This window comes from Budorcas taxicolor, chromosome 18 (genome assembly GCF_023091745.1).
Source record: "Budorcas taxicolor isolate Tak-1 chromosome 18, Takin1.1, whole genome shotgun sequence".
Taxonomy (NCBI): Eukaryota; Metazoa; Chordata; class Mammalia; order Artiodactyla; family Bovidae; genus Budorcas; species Budorcas taxicolor.
Window position 1 is genome coordinate 37,047,304 of NC_068927.1, and position 25,543 is coordinate 37,072,846.

General features: G+C 37.5%; 1 protein-coding gene across 3 annotated transcripts in view; it reads left to right on the forward strand.

Annotated features, from left to right (window-relative positions):
• Positions 1 to 624: 624 nt before the first annotated feature.
• Positions 625 to 25,543, forward strand: part of NFATC3 (nuclear factor of activated T cells 3) — a 92,898-nt gene continuing 67,979 nt past the window's right edge. For all 3 annotated transcript variants that reach the window (XM_052657007.1, XM_052657005.1, XM_052657006.1), the window contains exon 1: positions 625 to 928. In XM_052657007.1, the coding sequence (XP_052512967.1) occupies positions 826 to 928 (103 nt within the window). In that variant the 5' untranslated portion in view covers positions 625 to 825. The remainder of the gene's footprint in view (positions 929 to 25,543) is intronic.

Genomic DNA, 25,543 nt, shown 5'->3' on the forward strand with positions numbered 1-25,543 from the left:
GGCTTGAGGATCGTCGCGCAAGCCAGGTCTTCTCCCGCTCCCCTCTAGCTTAGCTGGAAGCCCAACCCAGTCCCCGCCCTCTGGAGACTCCGCCATTAAGGTTGGGGTGAAGAGATGAGGGTGTGAGTGATAGCCACATAACCCTCCCGAGCGCTGTAGTTAACTGCAGCCACCAGTCACCGCACCCTTAACCCCAAGGCTCTTAGCTCCCCTTCCCCAGCTAGGGGTCCACCCAAGAAGGAAGGGGAATCTCTGATTGGCCGGTAGTGGGCCCTTCAATCTAATTAGAAGGCTATGGACCCCACACTGGTACCGGGTCTGGAGGTGATGGAGTAGAGGCGAAACTACAACTCCCAGGAGGTAGCAGGGCTACCCGACTCTCCATGATCACATGGCTTCCTTCTCCGGGAGAGGGAGTCACGCGGTAGGCCGGTTGAGAAGGCGGGGCCGTCGGGCTAGCCCGCGGCGCCAGTGGCCTATGGGCTGCCGGGTCAGACGGGCGCGCGGTAGGGGGCGGGGCCTGGCGCGCGTTACGGCGCGGGAGCGCGCCGGTGGCGGCGGCTGTTGGGGGGCGGGGAATATCGTCTAAGGCGACCGTGGCAGCTTGGGCACCGACGACTGCCAGTGGCGGCGGCTCGTGGTGCGGCTCGGCGCGCGGCCAGTTTTCGAGTTCGGAACGAAAAGCTCGGCGTCGCGGTCCCCGCCCGGAAAGTTTGGTGCGGAGCCGCGAACTCCTGGCCGGCGCGGCCCGGCATGAAGCGGCGCTAAGGAGCCGCCGCCGCCGCCGCCGCCTGAGGAGGAGCCGCAGCACCCCGGGCCACGCCGATGACTACTGCAAACTGTGGCGCCCACGACGAGCTCGACTTTAAACTCGTCTTTGGCGAGGACGGGGCGCCGGCGCCGCCGCCCCCGGGCTCGCGGCCTGCAGGTGGGTGCCGGGCGGGGCGGGAATGAGGAGCGTCAGCTCTTCTCGCTCGCACGAGCTCGCCCCCTCCCTGGTCCCCTGGTCGTCCCGAGTCTGGTAACGTCGTGTGTGTGTGTGTGGGTGTGTGTGTGTGTGGTGAGTAAAGAGCGGATTTAAACCACTGAGGAGGCGTGTGAGTCGCAGCGACTTGGAAGTGGCTGCGGGCTTGGCTGGAAGCAAACTAGTGGGGACCTGGACTCCGGGAGTTTGGAGGCCGAGGGTCGGGGCCGCTGCCCAAGTGGCGTCTGGTTGTCGCTGCTTTGCCAGCGTGGTGTGAAGGAAATGTCCCTGTAAAGTGTAAGCAGGGTTTTTCATCTATTCTAGGTGTTAAAAACAATCGCCATTTGAAAGATGCGCATTCTGGAAGTGCAGGAGATCTCTAAAATTCGTGCTCATGTCTATTTAAATATACTTCGCTAGGAGAGTAATGCTGCAGTGTTAAATTTCCACTTGTGCAAGTTAATGGCTCACATTTAGTTAGAAGTGTAACTATAACGGGACTTTTCTGAAAAATAGGTTTTTCTTTTTTTTTTTTTTGCAGCAGAGTGTTTCGGAACATTTTTAAAAGTGGGGTGCCTTGTCCATAATCCTCCTAGAAAGTTCTGGAAGTCAGTTTTTATTTTCAGAAAAAGCTCACCTCGGAAGATGTTTTGAAGGAGATCCTGTATTGAGTTTAAAGGAGATCATGAAAGGCTGGGCACCATAATGCTTGGAGGTCAGACCAATCAGGAAATAGAAACAGGATGGCTGGGGACTTGGAACTCTCCTGTGACCTGGTTTGGAATACTGTGGTTCATTAAGTTCAGTTTCCCTATTACTTATGCAAGCGAACTTCAAAAGGAAAATGGATAAAATCAATCCCCCCTTTATTCTTTCCGGGTGTTAGGTGAATTACTTAATGTTCATATGATGTTCAACAGACTGTTCTGTAGGCTTGCACTGAAAAACATATCAGAACGTATTATATAAAAATTCTCTGCGAAGTATTTGTACTGTATTATCAGTTCTCTTAGCTTTTTTTTTGTTAGATGTCTTTTTCAATTCCATTGACATTGTTTGAGCGCTTGTTATACTCAGGATGGTGTTTGGTAGTGTTATGATGGGCGAAGAAAGAACTGAGAGGCCCCTCAAGGAACTTGGGAAATGGGATGGAGGCACATAACCCAAATAACTGTGCTACTAGGCTAACTGAATGGTGCAGGCTATGATAGAGGTAGAAACGGGAAAAGTGGCTTTTGTGGAGGGTTGCATTGAATTGTACTTAGATCATTGGGGTTTAACAAAAAAATACATCGTTTGAATGAGTATTTTCATTATAGAGAAGATAAACAGTTAATGATGTCAGCAAACTTTTATTGGACACAAACTTGATTGAGAACATGATATACCAAGCAGATGATCCATAAGGATGTTAATCAAACATGTAATAAAGGAGAATCATCATGTAGTTGGAATTGTATGTACATCTCAAACATTAACATTTACAAGCTATGAAAACAGCTTTTTAAGGAATGATTTTTGCCATAAGTCCTCTAAAAAACATTTTGATATGGGTCAAAATCAAAATGGGTCTAGAAGAAGTTAAGATTTGAAACTTGATTTATAACTGGTTTTCCCAAAGTTAAACTTGAGCAGTTTTGTGACGAAACGTCCCTTTTAAAGTAGTCTAGTAGCTATTTAAGTCTCAGAAACTGAGGGTAAAATACACATGACACAAACCGTTTTTAATTGAATGATTCAGTGGCATTTAGTGCAGTCACAGCATTGTGCAACCACATCTATCTAGTTTCAAAACATTTTCATCACCCTAAAAGGAAACCCCAAACCCATTAAGCAGTTGCTTTTCTTTCTCCCTTGCCCCCTTCCAGTCCCTGGCAGCCCAGTCTCTAATCTGGGATCTGTCTCTATGGATTTACCTATTCTGGATATTTCATATAAATGGACTCATACATATATGACCTTTAGTGTCTGGCTTCTTTGACTTAATGCAGTGTTTCTGTGGTTCATCCATGCTATAGAAGATAGCAGTATTTTGTTCCTTTTTATGACTGAATTATATTCTGTCGTATATTTACTGCGATTTCTTTACCTATTCATCCATTGATGGACATGAGTTTTTTCTACCTTTTGGCAGTTGTAAATAGTGCTGCTATGAACACCTACTAGCTAATTTTAAAATTATTTTGAAAATGATGTGTTAAATGTTCAAAATTAAGGTTTCAAAGTTATTTGTCATATTAATTTTCATTCAAAAATACTTATTTATTAGGCTGTGCTGCATGTTAGTTGATGCATGTGGGATTCTAGCTCTTTAACTCAGGATTTAACTCAGGCCCCTGCATGGGGAGTACAGTCTTAGTCACTGGAGCACCAGGGAAGTTCAAAATAAATTTTCATTTTATTAAGCATAATTAAGAGTGTGTAGTTTGAAGGACTAAGTGGATTAACTAACATGCTTTTAGGATGATAATATGCAGTAAGGTGGACCATGAGAGTAAAATTGCTTACTAGAATTCAGATCAGTATTGGGTCATAGCAGTGAGTTTGCTTGGGTCTGAGTTCTCTTCCTCAGTGAAGTGGAACATTCCACGAGGGCAGGGATAATATAGATATCTTGTTTATAGATGCCTAGCACAGTGCCTTTAACATAGTAGGCACCCAGTATTTGTTCAGTTAATGAAAAAGTACCACTTAAGTTTTGAGTCAGTTGTTTTTTCTTTTTTTTTGTCGTAAGGGAAGTTTATGAGACTTGTCTTAGTTCTTTGACTTTTATTGGTCAATACCATAAGACAGTCATTTTGAGTTTCAGGTTTTCCTTCTCTAAACGCTTGAGAGTACTTGTGTCATATCTAAATTTCCATACAGATTTTAAAAAATATTTGGAGTTGGAGAGGATAGTGGATGAAGACTGAGGACAAGGCAAGAAGCTGAATTTAGTGAATATCCTAAGCAAGCTTATAAAATACAAATTAGATGATTTGACACTTGAGAAAGTCAATACATTGTGACTGACTTAAGTTTATTACTTACCAAGGTATTTTGAGATTTTTTTTCCATTAAAGAAAATTTAAGATTCTAGAGTCTTTAGCTTTTTTTTTTTTTTAATATGAGGACAGTGTTAACTTTGACATTTTTTCCAGTTAAAAGTGAATCAAAATACTATGTTTACATTTTCTTTACTTAATACCTAGTTTGAAAATGAAGATATACCTCATGAGTAAATAGAGAATTTTAAATTGGTGTTTAATGTATTTTGCTAATATTATTTGCCACCATGAAGGGTAGCTTCTGGTGCTCTATTTTAGTGTATTGATATATATTAGTTAGATGTTGTAATAATCTTTATGTTTCAGATTTAAAGTTTCATTCTTAGGATTTGTTCATTACTAAACTTTGACTTTCTAGTCCCGGAGGAGAGTCACTGGGAGGAGGGTGTGCTGTAGGTGTGTTGTATTTTATCTGTTGTTCGTTTTTAAAAGGAGAGAAATAGATGGAATATGTATTTTTACTAGAAATTTACTTTATGATAAGTGTAGTTTTGTCAGATACCACTTTAATATGCAGCTTTTTCACACATAAAGTTGAGGGGAAATTTTTTTAAAATAAAAATTAAACAGTGAATTTGAGGAACTTTTTCTAGATCATTGTCCTAATCTTTAATCTGTAGTGTTTGACTTTGTTTAGTGCTTGGACATCTGATTCATGTATTCTTTATAACTTACTGTCTTTTAGATAATTTCATTTTCTCACTTTTTTGTTTTTATTAAAATTTGTACTCTATTTTTGTTTCTCTTGTTTTAAATGAGATAATGTATTTAAAGGTCTTAGCACAGTCCTTGGCCCAGTGATACTCAGTAAGTGGTGGTAATTTTTTTCAAAATGGTAAGATTTTTTAAAAAACACTTGAAAATTGATGATTGATTATTTTTTTATTTCCTCCCATTTCCTAGACCTTTTTTTTATAGTAAACTAAAATATTGAGAGAGAGAATAAGGGCAGATGAGAGATCTAGTCTTTTAAACCTTACTAAATGTGTTGGAATATTTGTCTTAAATATTTTTGTTTTTTCCTTTTAATTCTATTCCAGTTTTCAGTGTTACCTCCTTTCTCATATCTTTCTAAATATACGCACTGAAGGTCACTTGCTTTTAATTACATTTTTCTACTTACTTGAATTAGGTTGTTACTAACTCAGAATGGTGTGAAGGATGGTTGCTTTACTAACCATACTAAGTATAATTGGATATTTAAATCAGTATGAAAAAGGGAAGTTGCATGTATGGTTTCCTGTAGAAATTAATGGTGTGTTTATATAGCACATTAGATACTATAAAGGAAGATTTGATTACTGCTGAACCTTACTTTCATACCATCGGTCAGCTTTTTCCTTAGACTTGAATGCAGTGAGAATATATATTTGGTGATTGAGTCAATGATAAACGTTTCACCATTTCACTTGGAAAAATAATATTCTGTTTCCTTGACATTTTTCCTGATAGACGTAGACAATACTCCTGAGGGTGTTAGCAGAATTTTGTGATGGAGATTAGTGAATAACTGTGTTTTAGCGAGTATGAGGGAAAATTAAGGAAAACATTTTAGTTGTTTTGTTAAAACTTTATCATTGTAAGAGCATTGCTATATCTGTGCTTTCTTAGATTTTCCCATTTGCTAATTATTTTTGTTGTTGTTCATAGTTGCTCAGTTCAGTTGCTCAGTTGTATCCGACTCTTTGTGACCCCATGGACTGCAGCACGCTAGGCCTCCCTGTCCATCACCAACTCCCGGAGTTTACCCAAACTCATGTCCATTGAGTCGGTGATGCCATCCAACCATCTCATCCTCTGTTGTCCGCTTCTCCTCCTGCCTTCAATCTTTCCCAGCATCAGGATCTTTTCCAGTGAGTCAGCTCTTCACATCAGATGGCCAAAGTATTGGAGTTTCAGCTTCAAATCAGTCCTTCCAATAAATACTCAGGACTGATCTCCTTTAGGATGGACTGGTTAGATCACCTTGCAGTCCAAGGGACTCTGAAAAGTCTTTAGTTGCTCAGTTGTGTCCAACTCTTTTACTACCCCATGGACTGTATGTCAGGTTCCTCTGTCAGTGGGATTTGCCAGTACAGAAAGGTTATTTTGGCATATATTCTAAACTATTACCAGAGATAATACTATAGTAATTTTATTAGATGATATAAAAATTAAAACTTGGGTATTATGTATATTGCCAAGACACTGCGGGGAGGGTCTAGTAAGGCCTGAAACTTAAGTATTTAAGGGCATTTGAAATATTAAGACAAGTTGTAGAATTAACTTATTATTATGACTTGCCTTTGGTAGCAACCAGTGAACTTTGCCTAAAATTATTGTATATATTTTTACTGAATTATATCCCAGACTTTGCTTTTGAGTCTTGCTCTGTGTTTATTTTTTTCAATGAAGTGTGATCATGAAGACATTCTTGGTAAGAAAATGTGGATGGAGTTTATTGTTCTTTAGAAAAAATGATAAATATTAATATTTGAAATGGAAACATTTTAAGAGAAGATAATGAGTTGGGTTATTGATTGTGAAGTTTAATGTATCTTTTACTTTCCTTCTTAGTGTGTGATTCAGTATGGTGATGTTTTACGTTAAATAAGAGGTAGGATTGAGGAAGCCAGAATACATTGAAGTCAATTGCATTACTCCTAAGAGATAGGAAACCTGAGTTGGTTGAGCCTCATTTGATAGAAAGCAGTGGTTTGACTGCTCACAGCAGTAACATAAATAAGGAAGGTGTTGTCTAAAGCTGTTCTGGTGGGTCAGGGGAGTAGACATAGCAGACTTGGCAGTAAGCCTGGCTTCTAAAACAAAATCCAAGTCATCAAATTTGCCCAGGCATGCCATATGAGGTTCAAGTAACAGTGGAATTTAAGAGGAGTGAATTTGTTCAGGGAGGCTTAGGAGAGTCACAAGCAGTAGCAAGCTTTTTTAACAGCCATAATTTTAGCTCATACATAGCATGAGTCTGCATAAATTTCAATATTTCTGGTAATGTTTATAAATTATATAGCATGAGTCTCACCTGTTTGCATGAATCCAGTGGATTTGAGAAGACAGGAACAATTGGATCTGTAAGATTTGAGCAGGATATTCTATGAATTTATGAATTGATAGCTGAACTTTAGTTGTTGGGACAGTTCTAATTAGCATATTGATATTCCTGTGTGTAAGGGAAATACATCTTTATGAGAACCTGAAAATCTCAGGTACACTGGAAAAGTCACTTGACGGTTTCATTTTCTTACAAAATGTACAGTTTCTGTTTATCTTATGTTTCAGAAGTGGGTGAGATTTTTACTGTTTTAAAATCTTATTTTCAGTGTCTTAAAATTTTTATATTTCTTAATTTTGTATTAAATTTGTATCACCTTTGCTGTTTAATTAGAAAATAGGTAGGATTATGTGAGCTTAGAAATTATAACTTTTTAAAATAATGTTGATTTATGTCACACATAAAAATATTTCTAGAAACGTTTTTTCCATCATTGGCCAGAACACTTTTATTGGACAGTTTGTGAGTCATACTTAAATGCAAATATTTTTCAATATTAGTTTAAAAATATTTTTAAATTAAATAGCATTCAGGAAAAATATGACATTCAGAAATTGTTGAAGCTAGATGATGGATATATGGGAATTCATTGTAATAGTCTGTATTTTTATGTATGTTTTAAAATTTCCATAATAGAAAGTTTTAAAATGACAAACTCTTCAAGGCTCTCTCTTAGGATAAGAAAAATATTCACTTAGAAAGTAGCATTGTGAAGTTGATAGAATTTGCTGTGGCATGTACTTTTTTTGAAAACTGCTTTAGCAAAAGCTAGCTGTGGTATGTCTGATTTCCAAAACCCATTTCTCTCTTTGGGTAGAATTAGCAGTGGGATGTTGGTGGTGTACGTAAATAGGAAGGAAACTGATCTTGTGATGTGCGTTTGAGTAGGTATTTTTTAGTTTTTCTAAAATATTTTCTAAGTAACTACATGAGATCAGAAAAATTCACTTACTGTTTAATGATTTAATAGCTTGAAATTATTTAAAAATTTTTTAATGTTTGAAAAGTTTTAATGTTTGACCATGTTGCTTATATCCATCAGTCTAATATTTATTTAGTATTGTTAATCTCTTAAAGTTTTAAATTTATTATGAAATGAAACTAGAGAACTTGATCTTAATTTTAAGACTAGATTTTAAATCTTAGTGGGTATCCCCCTTCTCCAGGGGATCTTCCCAACCCAGGGATTGAACCCAGGTCACCCACATTGCAGGCGATTCTTTACCATCTGAGCCACAAGGGAAGCCCTATATGTCATTAGTGGAGATTAATTCACAAAAATAATGCACATATAAATTCTTTTGATTGTGTACCTTTCAAAGCAAAGAAGATTTGAAATTTATATCTTATGTTTTGCCGTTTATGAATCATACTGAATTCTAAAGGAATATAAGTTTTAACCTTGTCCTTTATATAAGGAAAGTCTTTGGGGAAAATACAGAAAGTTGTATCTAAATGTTACTTTTTAGGGACTTCCCTGGTAATCCAGTGGTTAACAATCCACCTGCCGATGCAGGGGACACAGGTTCAATCCCTGGTCCAGGAAGATTCCACATGCCACTGGGCAACTAAGCCTGTGCACCACAACTACGGAAGCCCATGCGTGCTCTGCACACCATAGTGAAGACCCAGCGTAACTTAAGTAAATAAATTATTTTTTAAAAGTTACTTTTTAATTTTTTATTGTTGTATAAGCATTTTAAGGAAACTTGATATTTTCCTCTGCCAGCAACATTTCCTTATAGTTTTCACTTCCTTTCAGTAAAGGTTCAGTGAAGAATGATGTTCAGAAATTGTTGAAGTTACATGATAAAGGTATGGGGACTAATTACTGTATTCATTACTTTATGTTTGAAATTTTCTATAATAGAGAGTTTCAAAACCTTTAGGCCATGATGCAGAGTAAGAAATTTTGTTTTGAGCCAGCAAACAGGTACATGTTTAAACAGAGAAAACTGAGATAGAAGTGTTAATAAAGTAGCATTTACCTTTATTCTGGCATTACTTTCATATTTTCTTTTTCATTATTTTAAAACATTGTTGGTCATGTCTCACTAATAGATAACTACCTTCAGTTTGAAAAACGGAGCTCTAAAAGATGGTTTCATATTTCTGATGATATTAAAACTGGTAGGTCATTGACAAGTTGTTGTTATTCAAGCCATATTTCCTGTGTCTGTAGTTCTTTAATACAATACAAAAAATATTTTTTATTGTGGTTGTCATGGTTGTCAAGGGGGGAGAGGAGGGAGAAGGATGGACTGGGGATTTGGGATTGGTAGATGCAAACTATTATATTTAGAATGGATAAACTACAAGGCTGTACTATATAACTATATCCAGTCTCCTCGGAACAATCATAATGGAAAAGAACATTTAAAAAAGAATGTATATGTATGTAACACTGAGTCATTTTGGTGTAAGATTGGCACAGCATTGTACATCAGCTCTACTGATTTACATTATTTTTTGTTGAATTAGCATATTGCTGCCTTTTTATTGCTGTCTTTTATACAGCATATTGCTGTATTTTTACTGCTGAATTTTGCCACTTCTTGAAAATGAGTTATATCTCCCCCTTTCTCTTCACTCTTTGTTCTAACTCAAGTCTTGGTCAGCTTCTGTTTGGATTTATGTAGTTTTCTCTTCATATTTTATTCCCTACTTTGATTCCTGCTCCCTTCTGTCTATAACTTGCCTCTAAACTGGTTTTCCTCATTGTGCTTTTACCTTTTTTATATCCCTTACTCTATACATTAATATAACATTTTCTTTATTAATACTAATTTTAAAAATTATATCATCTCGTTTCAGGACCAGTATGAAATCTTTCTACCCATTTATCTGAACTGCCTCTGCCAGCCACATATTGTTTCATAGTCTCTTTCCTGAGACAGTTTAGAAACATTATTTTGAGGTAGTATTGAACTAGGTCTGGGTCCTAAATTCATATCCATTGCTAGTTGAGTGACACTGCCAAAAAGCACAGAATAATTTCAGGCTCATTTTATTCTTTCGTTTTATAAGAGAGGAAACGTAGGTTCAAGTTGGCTTGCCCAGGGTCATTTAACTAGTTAGTTACAAAACAGAGGCCCGGGATCTCTGGCTCCTAGTTTTTGTTTTTCGTTAGTAAATTGCTTAATTTCTACTTGAAAATCCTGAACTTTTTTTGCCTAGCCTGTAATTTTCATCAATTTTGTAACTTCTGTTTTTGTGTGTATGGTGTTAAGTAAATACTTAACCCAACATTATTGAGTACTATTATATGCAAATTATTTATATATATATTATTTCTAAGTCTTATGATAACCTGAAGAGGTAGGTACTATTTCCATTTTGCCCGAGGAAGCATAAACGAAGGTAGATTTGATCATCTAGAAAATAGAAGGGTTGGGATTTGAATCCTGGTTTTCTGACTTTGGCTCTTTCTGGTATTCCTCTTGTCTCTCTACTCCCAGAAAGAGATCAAGTACAGAAATAGTTTTTCCTTTGGTAAAACCAAGACTCATGATGAGCACATGGAATCAAACATACCTGAGGCAGTTACGCGTGTTCCTATGACTAGACTTTCTGCTTTGGGCTCAGAGTGGCCGCTTGAGGAATGCCTCTTACTCCTGCCTGCTCTAGACATTTTTAAATGGTAGCTGTAGTACAGCCAGACCAATAAAGGGTACCATGCAGCTAACCATGCTCGGCCAAAATTTGGCTCTTTTGGATTTCTTTGCTTTCTTATGGATCTGGAGGTCGAGAAGTCATACTTTCTAGGTTTTAAGTAGTGAGGATTTCGTCTTTCTCTTTGGTAACTCTCTCCCAAGTTGTCCTAATTAGGGTCTGGCTTGTGGCCTTTGCAGGCCAATTATGCACTTCTTAAAATTTAAAGCACTTTTAGATTTGTCATGAAAATTATCCTAAACCTAAATAAGGCAAAAGTTCAAAATTTAAAAAATGCTAAATTACTAGTTAAGATAGTTTTTTTTTTTTTTTAATTTAAACATTTTGCTTTCAAATGCTTCAGCAGATACATAAGTACTACTTATTTCTTTGGTTCAATTTAGAACTGAAGTAAAACTGCTCTACCTTCTATAGCCGCCAGTGCTGACACACATTTTTTTCCTTGATATTTTGATCGTATGCCATCTGCCACTTGTTCTTATCTCCCAAGATCAGCACTGCCTTTGGGCTTCTCTTTGTCTACTACCTATTTCTTTTTACATACACTCTTATGGCTCTAACCAGAACTCTCTTTTCAGAGCAAAAGCAGGAAGGTTCTTTTGTTATGTTACCTGGTGCATGTTGACTGATCATTGTTTTGAAACTTGCTTTGACTTTTTATCATCTGATGACTGTTTAAAGGAAATAGTAGTGCTTTTTATTTTCTAGTTTAAACATATGCAAAGTAGGTATGTTTGGGGTTGGCATTTGGTGAGGGCAGGGGAAGAGACACAAATACTGACTTCACTCGCTTCTTTTTAAGCATGAGGACGGGTTTTTCCAGAAGCCTAAAGCAAATATAACCTCTCATTTCATTGACCAAAATTGGGTTACATTCCCTTTCCTAAATTAGTAACTAGTAAAGACAAATGGAATTATTCTTAGCCAACCAGGCCCATCCCTTGGTCTGAGGAGGTGATTGGCTTTCCCTGAGGTACAAGGCTGCACAGAAGAGAAAACCTGTGGAAACGGATGCTGCGGGCAGGAGGTTTGAGATCCTCCAAAATAATTATCTGTTTTTTCTATCCACAGTATGCTAGCAGTTGAGGAACTTTAAAATGTAGATGTGACTTTTCCTTTGCAGTTACTTTTACTGGCACTTGAGTTTCTTGCTTTGTCAAAGTTCTTCGGGTAGACAGGGGAGCCTATAGAAGTGCAGGGAAAGAGGATGAAGTATGGTTAGTAGGTTTCTAGTGGGCTTGGTAGATGGCGTATATGAGGCACCAAATCATGTTCCTTGTATGGTTCAAATGGAATCAGATGGTCTTGCAGACATACAGAAACATAAGGAAAGAACCTTCTAATTAAACCAATCCCAGTGTAAAAATTTATTTATTTTTAAATTGAAGGATAATTGCCTTACAAAATTTTGTTGTTTTCTGTCAAACATCAGCATGAATCAGCTATAGATGTACGTATGTCCCCCCTCTCTTGAGGCTCCCTTCCCATCCCACCCCTTTAGGTTGATACAGAGCCCCTGTTTGAGTTTCCTGAGACATACAGCAAATTCCCATTGGCTATCTATTTTACTTATGATAAGTGTAAATTTTCATGTTACTCTCTCCATACATCTCACCCTCTCCTCTCCTCATGTCTATAAGTCTGTTCTGTCTGTCTGTTTCTCCATTGCTGCCTTGCAAATAAATTCATCAGAACTGTCTTTCTAAACCAATCCCAATTTTTAAAAATAGACATAGTAAAGTATTTTTTACATGCTTTATGTATTTACCTAACTATCTGTGTAGATATCTGTCTAGCTGTCTGACTATCTTTTGGTCTTGCCTTGTGACTTGCAGGATCTTAGCTCCTTGACCAGGGATTGAACCTTGGTCCTTGGCAGTGAAAGTGCGGAGTCCTAACCACTGGAGCCCAAGGGAATTCTTCGTAAATGCTTTTTAAAGTATTTTATTTCATCCTTTATCTTTAAAGCTAGTCTAAAAATAACTAACACTTGTTAAAAGATAAAACAGAAGGATATGCATGGGGAAGAGAAAGTAGAAACCAGACAGGGACGTTGTGTAAGAGCTCCGAGTAACTGAGTGGGAAGGGACCTCTAGATCATTAGCTGAGTGAATATACTAAAATGTTCAGTCTTTTAATATAGCTTACTGTGTCAACATTATTACATATGAGTATGATTCAGTTAATTGGAGTGGATGTATACTAAATACAGTAGTAATACAGGTATAGAGAAGGCCCTCTGAGAGCATAAATGACAGTTTAACTTCGAGAGGTCACAGAAGTTATATTTGAGCTGGATCCAATAGGATTATTTGCCTAGATAGGGTAGGAAATACATTTCAGGCCGACTTTCAAAAACACAAGTTAGTGTAGTCCTTTTCTTGTTGGAAGACGAGGCTGTAGTATCCAGATGTGACTGGAAAAGGAGAGCCTGTTGTGCTGTATTAAGGAGTTGGATTTTAGACTGAAGACAGGGAACTGTCAAAGAATTCCAAGCTGGACAAGAATGTCAGATTTATGACTTAGATCTCTCTGCTACACTGCGGATAATGGACTGAGTAAGGCAGGAATGGAGGCAAAAGCAGTGTTGTGTCTGAGAAATGATAATGGGCAGAGGTGTAGAGATGGCAAGTTGGGAATGATGCTGAGATAGATTTAGGGGAAAGCAATCAAAAGGACCTGGTATCAGCTGAGTAAAGAGAGGAAAGAGACTAGGATTATTTCTTTTTTTCTAATTTGGGTCAGTTGTAATAGGAGAAGCAGATTTGGAAGTAGGAAGGGGGAAAGTGATTTATTTTAATAAAATGTAACAGGCACTGTGAAAAGTCTTATCAAAGAGTGGAAAAATATGGAGAAGAGACTAGACAAAGTAAAAAGGGGGTTTGGGCTTTTGGTGGGGTTTACATTGTGGGAAGGTGACTAGGAAATGTATTATAAATAAAGGTTGTTTTTGTAAGATTTGTTATGCAGTTAAGAGTAGTTCTCTTCCTGGTATGGGAGAGGGGAACACCTACAAAGGGAAATTTATGCCCAGCTTTTGGGCAGAATTGGAGAGAGAGGATAGAGAGGTTTTCCTGTTTGCTGTTTTTCAGTTGACTTCAGCTCAAATAATCCTTATGCCATAGTAGCATATTTTGGAATAGCATATTCTGATCTCCTTCAATAATAAACTATTTATTTGAATTGTGCTGTTTGATAAGTTTTGACACATGTGTATCTATGAAAATTTCATCACATTAAAGATGGTGAACATATCCGTCACTTCCGAAAATTTCCTTGTATGCTTTGTCATCATTCCCACACGTTTACCTTTCCCCTTTTCCCAGACAGCCACTGAAATCACTATAGAAAACATATAAATGGAATCATGAAGTATGTAGTTTTGGTCTTTTTTGTTGTTGTTATAGTTTCTTTCATTTGGCATTGTTGAGATTCATACATGTTAGTGAGTATATCAATAGGTCATTCATTCTTACTGAAGAATAGTTTCCATTGTATGCATATCCCACAATTTGTTTATCCATTCACCTCTTGATGGACTTCTGGATTGTTTTGGCTTACAAATAAAACTGTTATGAACATTATGTGTAAGTCTTTGTGTGGGCACTTATTTCCTTTACCCTTAAATCTGTGGTTGGTCATATCGTAGGTGTAAGTTTAACTTTTTGAGAAACTGATAAACTGTTTTCCAAAGTGGATGTATCATTTCACATACCTTACTAGCAGTGGAAATGTACATTTCCACATTTTCACCAGTGTTTGAATTGTAGTTTTAGTTCTAATAGGTGCATAGTAGTATTTCCTTGTCGTTTTATATTTCCCTAATGACTAATGCTGTTGAACATCTTTTTATGTGCTTTTTCGCCATCTGTATGTCTTTTTTGGTGAAGTGTCATTTAAATCTTTTGCATATTTAAAAAAGCTTTTTATTTCAAAATAATTGTAGATTCACAGAGTGTTGCAAAAAATATAGAGAGGGAGTTTCTGAGTATCCTTTACTTAGTTTCTTCTAATGATAAACTTGCAAAACTATAGTTTAATATCAAGACCAGGAAAATGACATTGCTGCAATCCACCAGACTTATTCACTTGTTCCCATTTTTACGCACACTGTCTGTGTGTGTATGTGTGTATAAAATGTTATATAAATTGAGTCATACAGTGTTTAACCTTTCGAGCCATTCTGATGTATGTGTAATGACATCTCATTGTGGTTTTAATTGATATTCCCCTAAAGGACTACTCTATTAAGCATCTTTTTAAATCATCCATGTATAATTTTTTGGTCAAGAGTCTGTTCAAGTCTTTGCATCCTTTAAATTGTTTTTTATTGTTGAGTTTTGAGAAGTCTTTTTTTAAACACAAGTCTTTATCAGATGTATGTTTTACAGGAGTTTCTCCTAATCTATGGCTTGTCTTTTCATTAACTGTCCTTTGCAGAGGTTTTTAGTTTTGATGACGTTTGTTCCTTGATGGATTATGCTATTGATATTATAGCTGAGAAATTGTGCCAACCTATATAACAAAAAAGAAGCAGACTTCATAGAGAAGAAACTAGTAGTTAACAGTGGAGAGAGGGAAAGGAAGAGGGGCAATAGAAGGGTAGAGCATTGAGAGGTAAAAAATATTAGATAGAAAATAAGCTACAATTACATATTGTACAACATGGGGACTGTAGCCTACATTTTATAACAACTATAAATTAAGTTCAATCTTGAAATAAATTGCAAGGAAAAAAAGAAATCTTTGCCTAACCTGAGTTCACAAAGATTCTCTCCAAGGTTTTCTTTTGGAAGTTTTGTAGTTATCGTATTGAGGTCTGTGATCTATTTTGATCTATCTATTAATTTTTTGTGTGTATGGTGTGAGGTATGGACCGAAGCTCACTGTTTTTACATGTGGATGTCCAGTTCTTCCAGCCCTATTTCTTGATAAAGCTATCCTTTTCCCCACTGCATTGCCTTTGAACTTTTTTGAAAACTCAATTGACCATATATGTATGAGCTTATTTTTGGACTCTGTTCTGTGTTAAGCTGTGTGTCTGTCCTTTACCATTACTATACTGTCATCTGTACCTTTATAATACTCTTGAAATCAGATAGTGTCATTTTTTCCAAATTTGTTCTTTTCCAGATTGTTTTGGCTATTCTAAATCTTCTACCTGTCCGTATAAATTTTAGAATCTGTTTGCCGTCTTCTACAAAAATGCCTAGTAAAATTTCAACTAGGATTGTGTTGAATATATAGACCAGTTTCAGGAGAACAAATATCAGTATTGAGTCTTTAAATCCAGAAATGTCTCTCTTCATTTATTTTATTAAATATCTTTATTATTTTATTATATTGCTATTATTACTTAATTTCAGCAATAGTCTGGAGTTTCTCATGTGCAAGCTTATACATCTTTTGTCTGATTTATCCTTATGTAGTTAATATTTTTTGATGCTATTGTAAGTGTTTTTATGAATATTCATGTACAGAGTTTGTGTGAGACCTTTGTTTTCATTTCTCTTGGGCATATACCTGAGAGTGGAATTGCTGGATCATAAATTAATTCTATGTTTAACCTTTTGAGGAACACCAAACTACTTTCTAAAAGAGCTGCACCATTTTATATTCCTGTTAGCAGTGTATGAGAGTTCCAGTTTCTCTACATCCTTGCTAATACTTGTTATTTTTCCATTGTGTTTTCTCAATGTGCTTTTGATCTTCATTTCTCTGATTACTAATTATGTTGAGCATCTTTTCATGTGTTTACTGGCTACTTTTACATTTTCTTTGCTGAAATGTATATTCAAGTCCTAAATACATTTCCATTTTTAAATAGGGTTGTTTGCCTACTTGTCATTGAGTCTTAAGAATTCTTTATGTATTCTGGATACTTTTTGCGATTATATCATATGCTTATAAAGCAGTACATTCTTTTTGCATTGTGTGCATTCCATCCTGGAATTCCCCAAACTCCTTGTTGATTTTTAAAAATTTGCATAGGTTAAAGTTTCATTCTTTGTGATGTACAGTTCTTTGGGGTTTGGCAAATGCATAGAGTTACTTATTCCTTACCTGAATACCATAAAGAACAGATGCGTTATTTTAAAAATTCACCCACTCCTTCTTTCCTTTGTGTCTGGTTTCATTCACTTTGCAAAATGCATTTAAGATTCATTCATGTCATTGTATGAAGAAATATCTAGTTCCTTTTTATCACTGTAAAGTATTCCACTGTATGGATGTATCACAGTTAGTTTATCCACTTACCTGTTGAAAGATGTTTTGGTTCTTCTTGATGTTTGGCAGTTATGAATAAATCTTCTGTAAAGAGTCACATACAGGATTTTGTGTGACCGTAAGTTTTAATTCACTTGGTCTTCTCTTACAGTCATGTTTCGGTTTCATTAATTTTTCTCTATTCTCTGCTTTCATCTTCATCATTGCTTTTCAGACAGAATTTTAAGAAAGAGAAGTGGTTGATGTATCTGTTTCTTCAAGGAGATCAATATAGGTGCAGTGAATGGATGAGACTTGAAGCCAGATGACGCTGAAGAGTGAAGAAGTGGTGACAGTGATGGTACATTACTCTTTTTAAAAACTTAGTTTCTGGATCAAAGTCTTTCAGCTTTGGCATTACTGACATTTTGGACTAGATAATTCTTTGTTTTAAAGGGGGCTGAGAAAATTCCCTGGTGGTCCAGTGTTTGGTACTTATGCTTCCATTGCAGGAGGCCCGGGTTCGATCCCTGGTTGGGGAACTAACATCCCATGAGTTGCATGGTGCAGCCAAAATAATAAGTAGAGGTGCCGAGTTGTGTATTGTAAGTTCTTTAGTAGCATCTTTGGTCCCTGTATGCAAGTTGTAGCCGTCTAGTTGTGACAATCAAAAATGATTCTAGACATTATCAAATGTTCCAGGAGGGCATTATGCTCATTATGAGAAACTGTTGTTTTAGAGAAAGGAGGAGAGAGAAGACCCTAAAGAAGAACTCATATCAAGGAAGCTTTTTAAAAAAAATTACTTATTTATTATTTTTATTTAGCTGTGCTGGGTCTTCATGGCTGCTCCAGCTTTTCTCTAGTTGTGGAGAATGAGGGCTACTTTCTAGTTGCATTGCACAGGTGTCTCATTGTGGTGGCTTCTTGTTGTGGAGCATGGGCTCTAGGGCACACAGTTTTCAATAATTGCGGCGCATGGGCTCAGTAGTTGTGGTTTCTGGACTCTAGAGCACAGGCTTAGTAGTTGTGACTCGAGAGGTTAGTTGCTCCTCGGCATGTGGGATCCTCCTGGACCAGGGATCAAACCTACCTCTGCTACATTAGCAGGAGGATTCTTTACCACTGAGCCATCAGGGAAGCCCTTAGAGAAGCTTTTTAAAGGAAGTGAGAGATTGAGGGAAGTAGCGAGTAAGAAAAAGAGAAGGAGAAGGTTGAAGTTATAAAAGAGAAGATAGCTAATGGAACTTAGGTAGGAGTTTAGATCAGAGGTGGAGAGAGTAGGTTTCTATCTGAGACAAGGCACTTTTTTAATGAGGAAGGAAATGAGAAGGTGATCGTAGAATTTGTATAGGTACATATTTTTTTGAGGGTGATACGGAAGATACTCGCTTTCTGCTGCCTTTGTCAAGTAGGGTCAAGATCCCTTGCTAAATGAGGTGTCACTATGGAGAAGATGACTGAAGAGATGAGAGGTTTGGGATATGGAAAATAAGGAAGGGAGCTGAGCAGAAAAAAACTGATGAAGATAAGACAGCTAGTAAGTGGTAGATTTGACTTTAAGGCAGTGTTCTCCGTTGTCGTTTTCTCCTTTAAGTCCCCCATTTAGGCTTTTTTAAAATTATTAGTTTTTGGCTTTGCTGGATCTTCATTGCTGCACTCGGGTTTTCTCTAGCTTAGGTGCGTGGGCTTCTCATTGTGATGGCTTCTTCTTGTTGCAGAGCGGCAGCTCTAGGGCATGCAGGCTTCAGTAGTTGCAGCTGTAGAGCCGTGGCTGAGTAGTTGTGGTAATGGGCCTAGTTACTTCATGGTATGTGACATCCTCTCGGACCAGGGATTAAGCCCGTTGCCCCCTGTATTGGTAGGCAGACTCTTAACCACTGGACCACCAGGGAAGCCCTGTTGTCATTACTGTTCTACATACTTTAGTTCAGTTGCCCAGTCGTGTCCGACTCTCTGCAACCCCATGGACTGCAGTACGCCAGGCTTCCTTGTCTATCACCAGCTCCCAGTGCTTACCCAAACTCATGTCCATTGAGTCGGTGATGCCATCCGACCATCTCATCCTCTGTCGTCCCCTTCTCCTCCTGCCTTCAATCTTTCCCATCATCAGGGTCTTTTCCAGTGAGTCAGTCCTTTGCATCAGGTGGCTAAAGTATTGGAGTTTCAGCTTCAGCATCGGTCCTTCCAGTGAATATTCAGGACTGATTTCCTTTAGGATGGACTGGTTGGTTCTCCCTGGTGTTCAAGGGACTCTCAGGAGTCTTCTCCAACACCACAGTTCAAAAGGATCAATTCTTTGACGCTCAGCTTTCTTTATTTATTGTCCAATTCTCACATCCATACGTGACTACTGGAAAAACCAAAGCTTTGAGTAGATAGACCTTTGTTGGCAACGTAACGTCTCTGCTTTTTAATATGCTGTCTAGATTGGTCACAGCTTTCCTTCCAAGGAGCAAGCGTCTTTTAATTTCATGGCTGTAGTCACCATCTGCAGTGATTTTGGAGCCTGAAAAATAGTCTGTCACTGTTTCCACTGTTTCCCCATTTATTTGCCATGAAGTGATGGGACCAGATGCCATGATCTTTGTTTTCTGATTGTTGAGTTTTAAGCCAACTTTTTCACTCTCCTCTTTCATTTTCATCAAGAGGCTCTTTAGTTCTTCTTCGCTTTCTGCAAAAAGTGTGGTGTTATCTGCATATCTGAGGTTATTGATACTTCTCTCGGCAATCTTGATTCCAGCTTGTGCTTCATCCAGTCAGCGTTTCTCATGATTTCCTCTGCATATAAGTTAAATAAGCAGGGTGACAATATACAGCTTTGACGTACTCCTTTCCCAATTTGGAACCAGGCCATTGTTCCATGTCCAGTTCTAACTGTTGCTTCTTGACCTGCATACAGATTTCTCAAGAGGCAGGTCAGGTGGTCTGGTATTCCCATCTCTTTCAGAATTTTCCACAGTTTGTTGTGATCCACACAGTCAAAGGCTTTGGCATAGTCAGTAAAGCTGGAGTAGATGTTTTTCTGGAACTCTCTTGCTTTTTCCATGATCCAGCGGATGTTGGCAATTTGATCTCTGGTTCCTTTGCCTTTTCTAAATCCAGTTTGAACATCTGGAAGTTCACGGTTCAAGTACTGTTCTGTGTACTTTAACTAATTCATTCCTCAGGTCTCCTCCAAGTGCCTGAATCTCTTCTCAACACTTTCAGACACATTAGTTGGTCTATCAATTTTATTTTCTTGGAAATTTCTCTCTTAGAGCCTTCTAAATTTCTCAAACCTGGACTGGTTGTACAGCTTAGGCAGTTGTACGTCTGTCATTCTGAGATCTCTCTTCTCCATCAATTAAGGAGTCCCTTTGCCTTTTGTTGCATCACCTGCTTCTTGCATGTTTCTTGGCTATATATCATATATCCTCCTTTTGCTTGGTTACTTCACACTCATTTTGGTGCAGTATTTACTCCAGGAGCATATGAGAGGTAATGGGAGGTAAATATTCAAGAGCTTACATATGGGTTGGCCAGAAAGTTTGTTTGGGTTTTTCTGTACGATGCTATGGAACTTTCTGGCCAACCCAATGTTTTTAAATGTCTATATTCTCTCCTCACACCTCATTATTCCTGGTTTTAGATATCTAGATTAGATATAATTTTTTCTCAAGTTTTTGAAGGTACAGCTCTCCATTTTTCTTCTAGCTTCCAGAGTTGCTTTTGAGAAGTCTGATGACATTCTGATTTCTGTGTTCTTCATGTGTAACCTGTTTCTCACCTTCCATTTTTAGAGTTTTTCCTCTTAGTTCCTTATATTCTGAAATTTAATGATGATGTGTATCAGTCAGGATCTGTTTTTCACCCATTGTGCTGGACTCTTCAGTGATCTTTATTCCTCTTCATTTTTCTGTTTTCTTCTTCTGGAACTTAAAAAAGTTTTAGCTGGAACTCCTGGACCAGTTGTGATATTCTCTCCCATTTCCTATTTGTCTTTTTGCTGAACTCTTTGGGTGAATTTCTTCAACTTGATCTTCCAGTTTTTCTTTGAGCCTTTTATTTGTTACTTTTAATTTCTAGGGGCTCTTTCTTTCATCTTTTTAAGTAAGCATATGTTCTTGTTTTGGGGTTGCAATATCTTCTTTTTTCTCCGAGGTTGTTGAGATGCGTTTTGTTGTTGAGATTTCTATCTTACTGCATAGTCTTTTCCCCCCATATTTCTTTTCTTCTCTACTTGCCTCTGTCTTTAATGTTGAAGCTTTTCTTGGATCTTTGATGATCTTTGGCTATTTGCTTGTTATTATTTTTTTTAATGGGACACCAAAATCTTAATGGCAGTTCCATGATCACAAGTGGCACTTGCTAACTGCAGGCCTCATTATAGGATTTTTGCTAGGTCTCCTGTGCTGTCAGTGCGTTGCCTACAGAGTATAAGTCCATTGGACTATGACAAGGGAGGAAAAAGTCCTGGGCATTTCAGTATACATGTTTTTAGAGAGACTTTTTAGTTTATCAGTCTGTTTTCGGTATGATAACTGGCTCTCAGTTATCTTGTTTTACTTCTTCAGAAAATCTCTAGCCTTCTGCCTAGAGGGATAGTTGTCCAGTAGTGCAGAGTTAGGAGGTATGTGAAACTGGGGAGGTGATTAGTGACTCAGGAAATAAGTTAGCTTTGTGTCAATCATGTTTTCAACTTTGCCTTCATGTCTACTTCCAAATGTACCTGGTAGTGTATTTCCTGAATGTTTGGATTTCTTTATTGGAAATAAGTTTTCTTTTCACTGTTGGCTTAAGATTTCGCTTTTTCAGGTGCTAAATCAGTTACCATGTGTCTTGCATTCCAGCTTCTAAAAGTTTTGTTGCCATGGTTTCATGTCCTGTTTTGTTGTTGTTTCTCTTGTGAGTTTACACCCTTTAAAAAAATCCTTTTACTATCATTTAACGGAGTTTCAGTAAGGAATGGGTGAACTTGTGTTTTCAGTTCTCTGTGAAAGTTCTTTCGATTGTTTTTGTTTTTTTATTGAGGTAAATTTATATAACACACAGTTAAACATTTTGAAGATTACAGTCAAGTGGTGGTTGGTGTATTCACAGTGTTGTGCAACTATCAGTTCTCTAGTTTCAAAACTTTTTCATCACCTCTTGAAAACACCCCATACCATTAAGTAATCACTCCCCATTTCCTCTCCTCCCCCAGCCTCAGTAACCTGTAATCCTCTTTTGCATATTCTGAAACTATCATATAAAAGGCATCATACAATTTGTGACCTTTTTAGTCTGACTTTTTTTCCTTGCTATAATGTTTCTCAGGTTCATCTAGGTTGCGGCATCTGTTAATATTTTGCCTCTTTTAATGGTTGAATAGTATTCCATTGTATGTATACACCATAATTTGCTGCCCTATTCATTCACTGATCCAGTTAGTTGTTGTTGCTTCTTGACCCACATACAAGTTTCTCAGGAGACCAGTAAGGTGACCTGGTATTCCCATCTCCTGAAGAATTTTCCACAGTTTGTTGTGATCCGCACTGTCAAAGGCTTTACTGTAGTCAATGAAGCAGAAGTAGATATTTTTCTGGAATTCCCTGGGTTTCTCCATGATCCAATGAATGTTGGCAGTTTTTTTCATGACACTGGGAAAGATTGAAGGCAAGAGGACAAAGGGGTGGCAGATGATGAGATGGTTAGCCTCATCTACTAAGTGGACATGAATTTGAGCAAACTCTGGGAGATAGTGGAGGACAGAGGAGCCTGGTGTGCTGCAGTCCATGGGGGTCGAGAAGAGTCAGACACAACTTAGCGACTGTTATGAGTAATGTTGCTATAAATATTTGTGTATAAGCTTCTTTCAAGACATATGTTTGCATTCTCTAGGGTATATACCTAGAGATAGAATTGTTGGATCCTGTGGTAATTTTATGTTTACCTTTTTGAAGCAATCTGAATGTCAGATTGTTTTCAATAGCCTCTGCACCATTTTACTTGGCCACCATTAATGTATAATGATTCCTATTTTTCCACATCTGCAACAATACAACACTTATTATTTTCTAGGGTTTTTCTGTTTGTCTTTTCTTTTAAAATTAAAACCATTCCAGTGGGTCTGAAGTGGTATCGTGGTTTTTATTTGCATTTCTTACTGACCAGTGATGTTGAACATCTTTTCACATGCTTGTTGACAATTTATGTATCTTATTTGGAGAAATGTCTGTTCAGGTGCTTTGCCCATTTAAAAAATTGGTTGTCTTTTGGTTGTTGAGTTGTAAAGAGTTATTTATATCTTCTGGATACTAAACCCTTATTAGAGATATGATTTGCAGATATTTTCTTCCATACTCTGGATTTTCTTCACTTTATTGATAGTATCTTTTGAAGAACAAAAGTTTTTAATTTTTATGAAATCCATTTCATCTAGTTTTTCTTTTGTTGTTCATGCTTTTAGTGTAAAATCTAAGAATCCATGCCAAATCTGAGGTCATGAAAGTATGCACCTGTGTTTTCTTCTAAGCGTTTAATGGGTTTAGCTGTTATAGTTAGGTCATTGATCCATTTTGAATTAATTTTTGTGTATGATGTGAGGTGGGGTTCAACTTCATTCTTTTGTATGTGATTATTTAGTTGTCCCAGCACCATTTGTTGAAGGGCTGTTCTTTCCCCATTGAATTGTCTTAGGACCCTTGTCAAAAATTAATTGGCCAGAACGTCTTCTGGTGGTTCAGTGGTTAAGAAGCTGCCTCCCAATGCAGGGGACACAGGTTCAATCCCTGGTCTGGGAGGATTCGATAAGCTGTGGGACAACTAAGGCCTCATGCCACAACTGTGGAAGCCCGCTCACCCTAGAGGCCATGCTCTACAGCAAGAGGAGCCACTGCAGTGAGAAGCCTGCACACTGCAGTTAGAGAGTAGCCCCCACTTGCCACAACTGGAGAAAGCTCACATGCAGCAGTGAAGACCCAGTACAGCCAAAAATAAAGAAAGTTTTAAAAATTCATTTGGTCAGATTATCAGCATTGCTAATTATTAGAGAAATGCAAATCAAAATTATAGTGAGATATCACTTCACACCAGTTAGAATGGCCATCATCAAAAAGTCTACAGATAACAAATACTGAAAATGGTACGGGAAAAAGGGAAGCATACTATACCGTTTGTGGGCATGTAGATTGGTGCAGCCACTATGGAGAACAGTATGAAGATTCTTTAAAGAACTAAAAACAGAGTTACCATATGATCTAGCAATCCGACTACTGGACATACATCCAGAAAAGATGGAAGCTCACATTCAAAAAGGTATATGCACCCGTACGTTCATAGTAGTTCTATTTACAATAGTCAAGACATGGAAGCAATAGAAATGTCCATCAACAGATGTGTGGATAAAGAAGATGGAGTATGTTTAAATAATGGAATGTTACTCAGCTATAAAAAAGAAGGAAATAATGCCATTTGCAGCAACGTGGATGGACCTAGAGATAATCATGTATAATGAACTAAGTCAGACACAGAGTACAATATGATATCACTTATATGTGGAATCTAAAAAAATTAGAGAAATCAACTGATTTCTGAAGTAGACTCAAGGACATGAAAACAAATTTATGGTTACCAAAGGGGAAGGAGTGGGGAGGGAGGGATATGTTAGGAGTTTGGGATTAACAGACAGACACTACTATATAAAAAAATAAACAAGGACCTACTATATAACACAGAGAACTATATCCCATATCCCACTCTCATTCTGTTTGTTCCATTAGTTTGTGTGTCTTTCCTTGTGCACTGTTTGTAGTAAGTTTTGAAATGTGACATTTGAGTTCTCCTGCTTTGATTTAAAAGTCTTCCAGTTCATGAACAAGGAAGTCTCTTACCATTTATTTAGGTTTTCCTTCATTTCTTTCAGCAATATTTTGTTGTTTTTAGTGTGCAAGTATCATCTTTTTAGTTAAATTTATTCCTAAATATTAATTTTGGAGGTTGTTGTACATAGAATTCTCTTAATTTCCTTTTTGGATTGTTCATTGCAGCATGTAGAAGGACAGCTGAATTGTAGGTGTTGATATTTTAACCGGCAGCTTCCCTGAATTTGTTTATTAGCTTTAGTTGTGTTTTGTGGATTCTGTGAGAGTTTCTATATGTAGAATCATGTCATTGGCAAATAGAGATAGTTTTACTTCTTCCTTTCCAAATTGGATGCTTTCTATTTTCTTTTATTGCCTAATTGTTGACTAGGACTTCTAGTACAATGTTGAATAGCAGTGGGTGAAAGCTGGTGCCTTTGTCTTGTTCCTGATTTGGGGGAGAAAGCCTCCAGTTTTTCACTGTTAAGTATGATACTACCTGTGGGTTTTTTGTAAACACCGCTGTTCATTTTAAGGACTTTATTTCTGTTCGTAGTTTGCTGAATATTCCCTCCCCCTCCCCTGCCATCATGATTGGTTATTGAAATCTGTCACATATATTTTCTGTGTCAATTCAGATGATCATGTGTTTTTTTTCTTTCATTCTGGTAATGAGGCAAATGATTTTTGTATGTTGAACTATCCTTACGTTCTTGGGATAAATTCCACTCGATCCTTTTAATGTGATGTGGGATTTGTTTAGTGTTTTGTTGAGAATTTT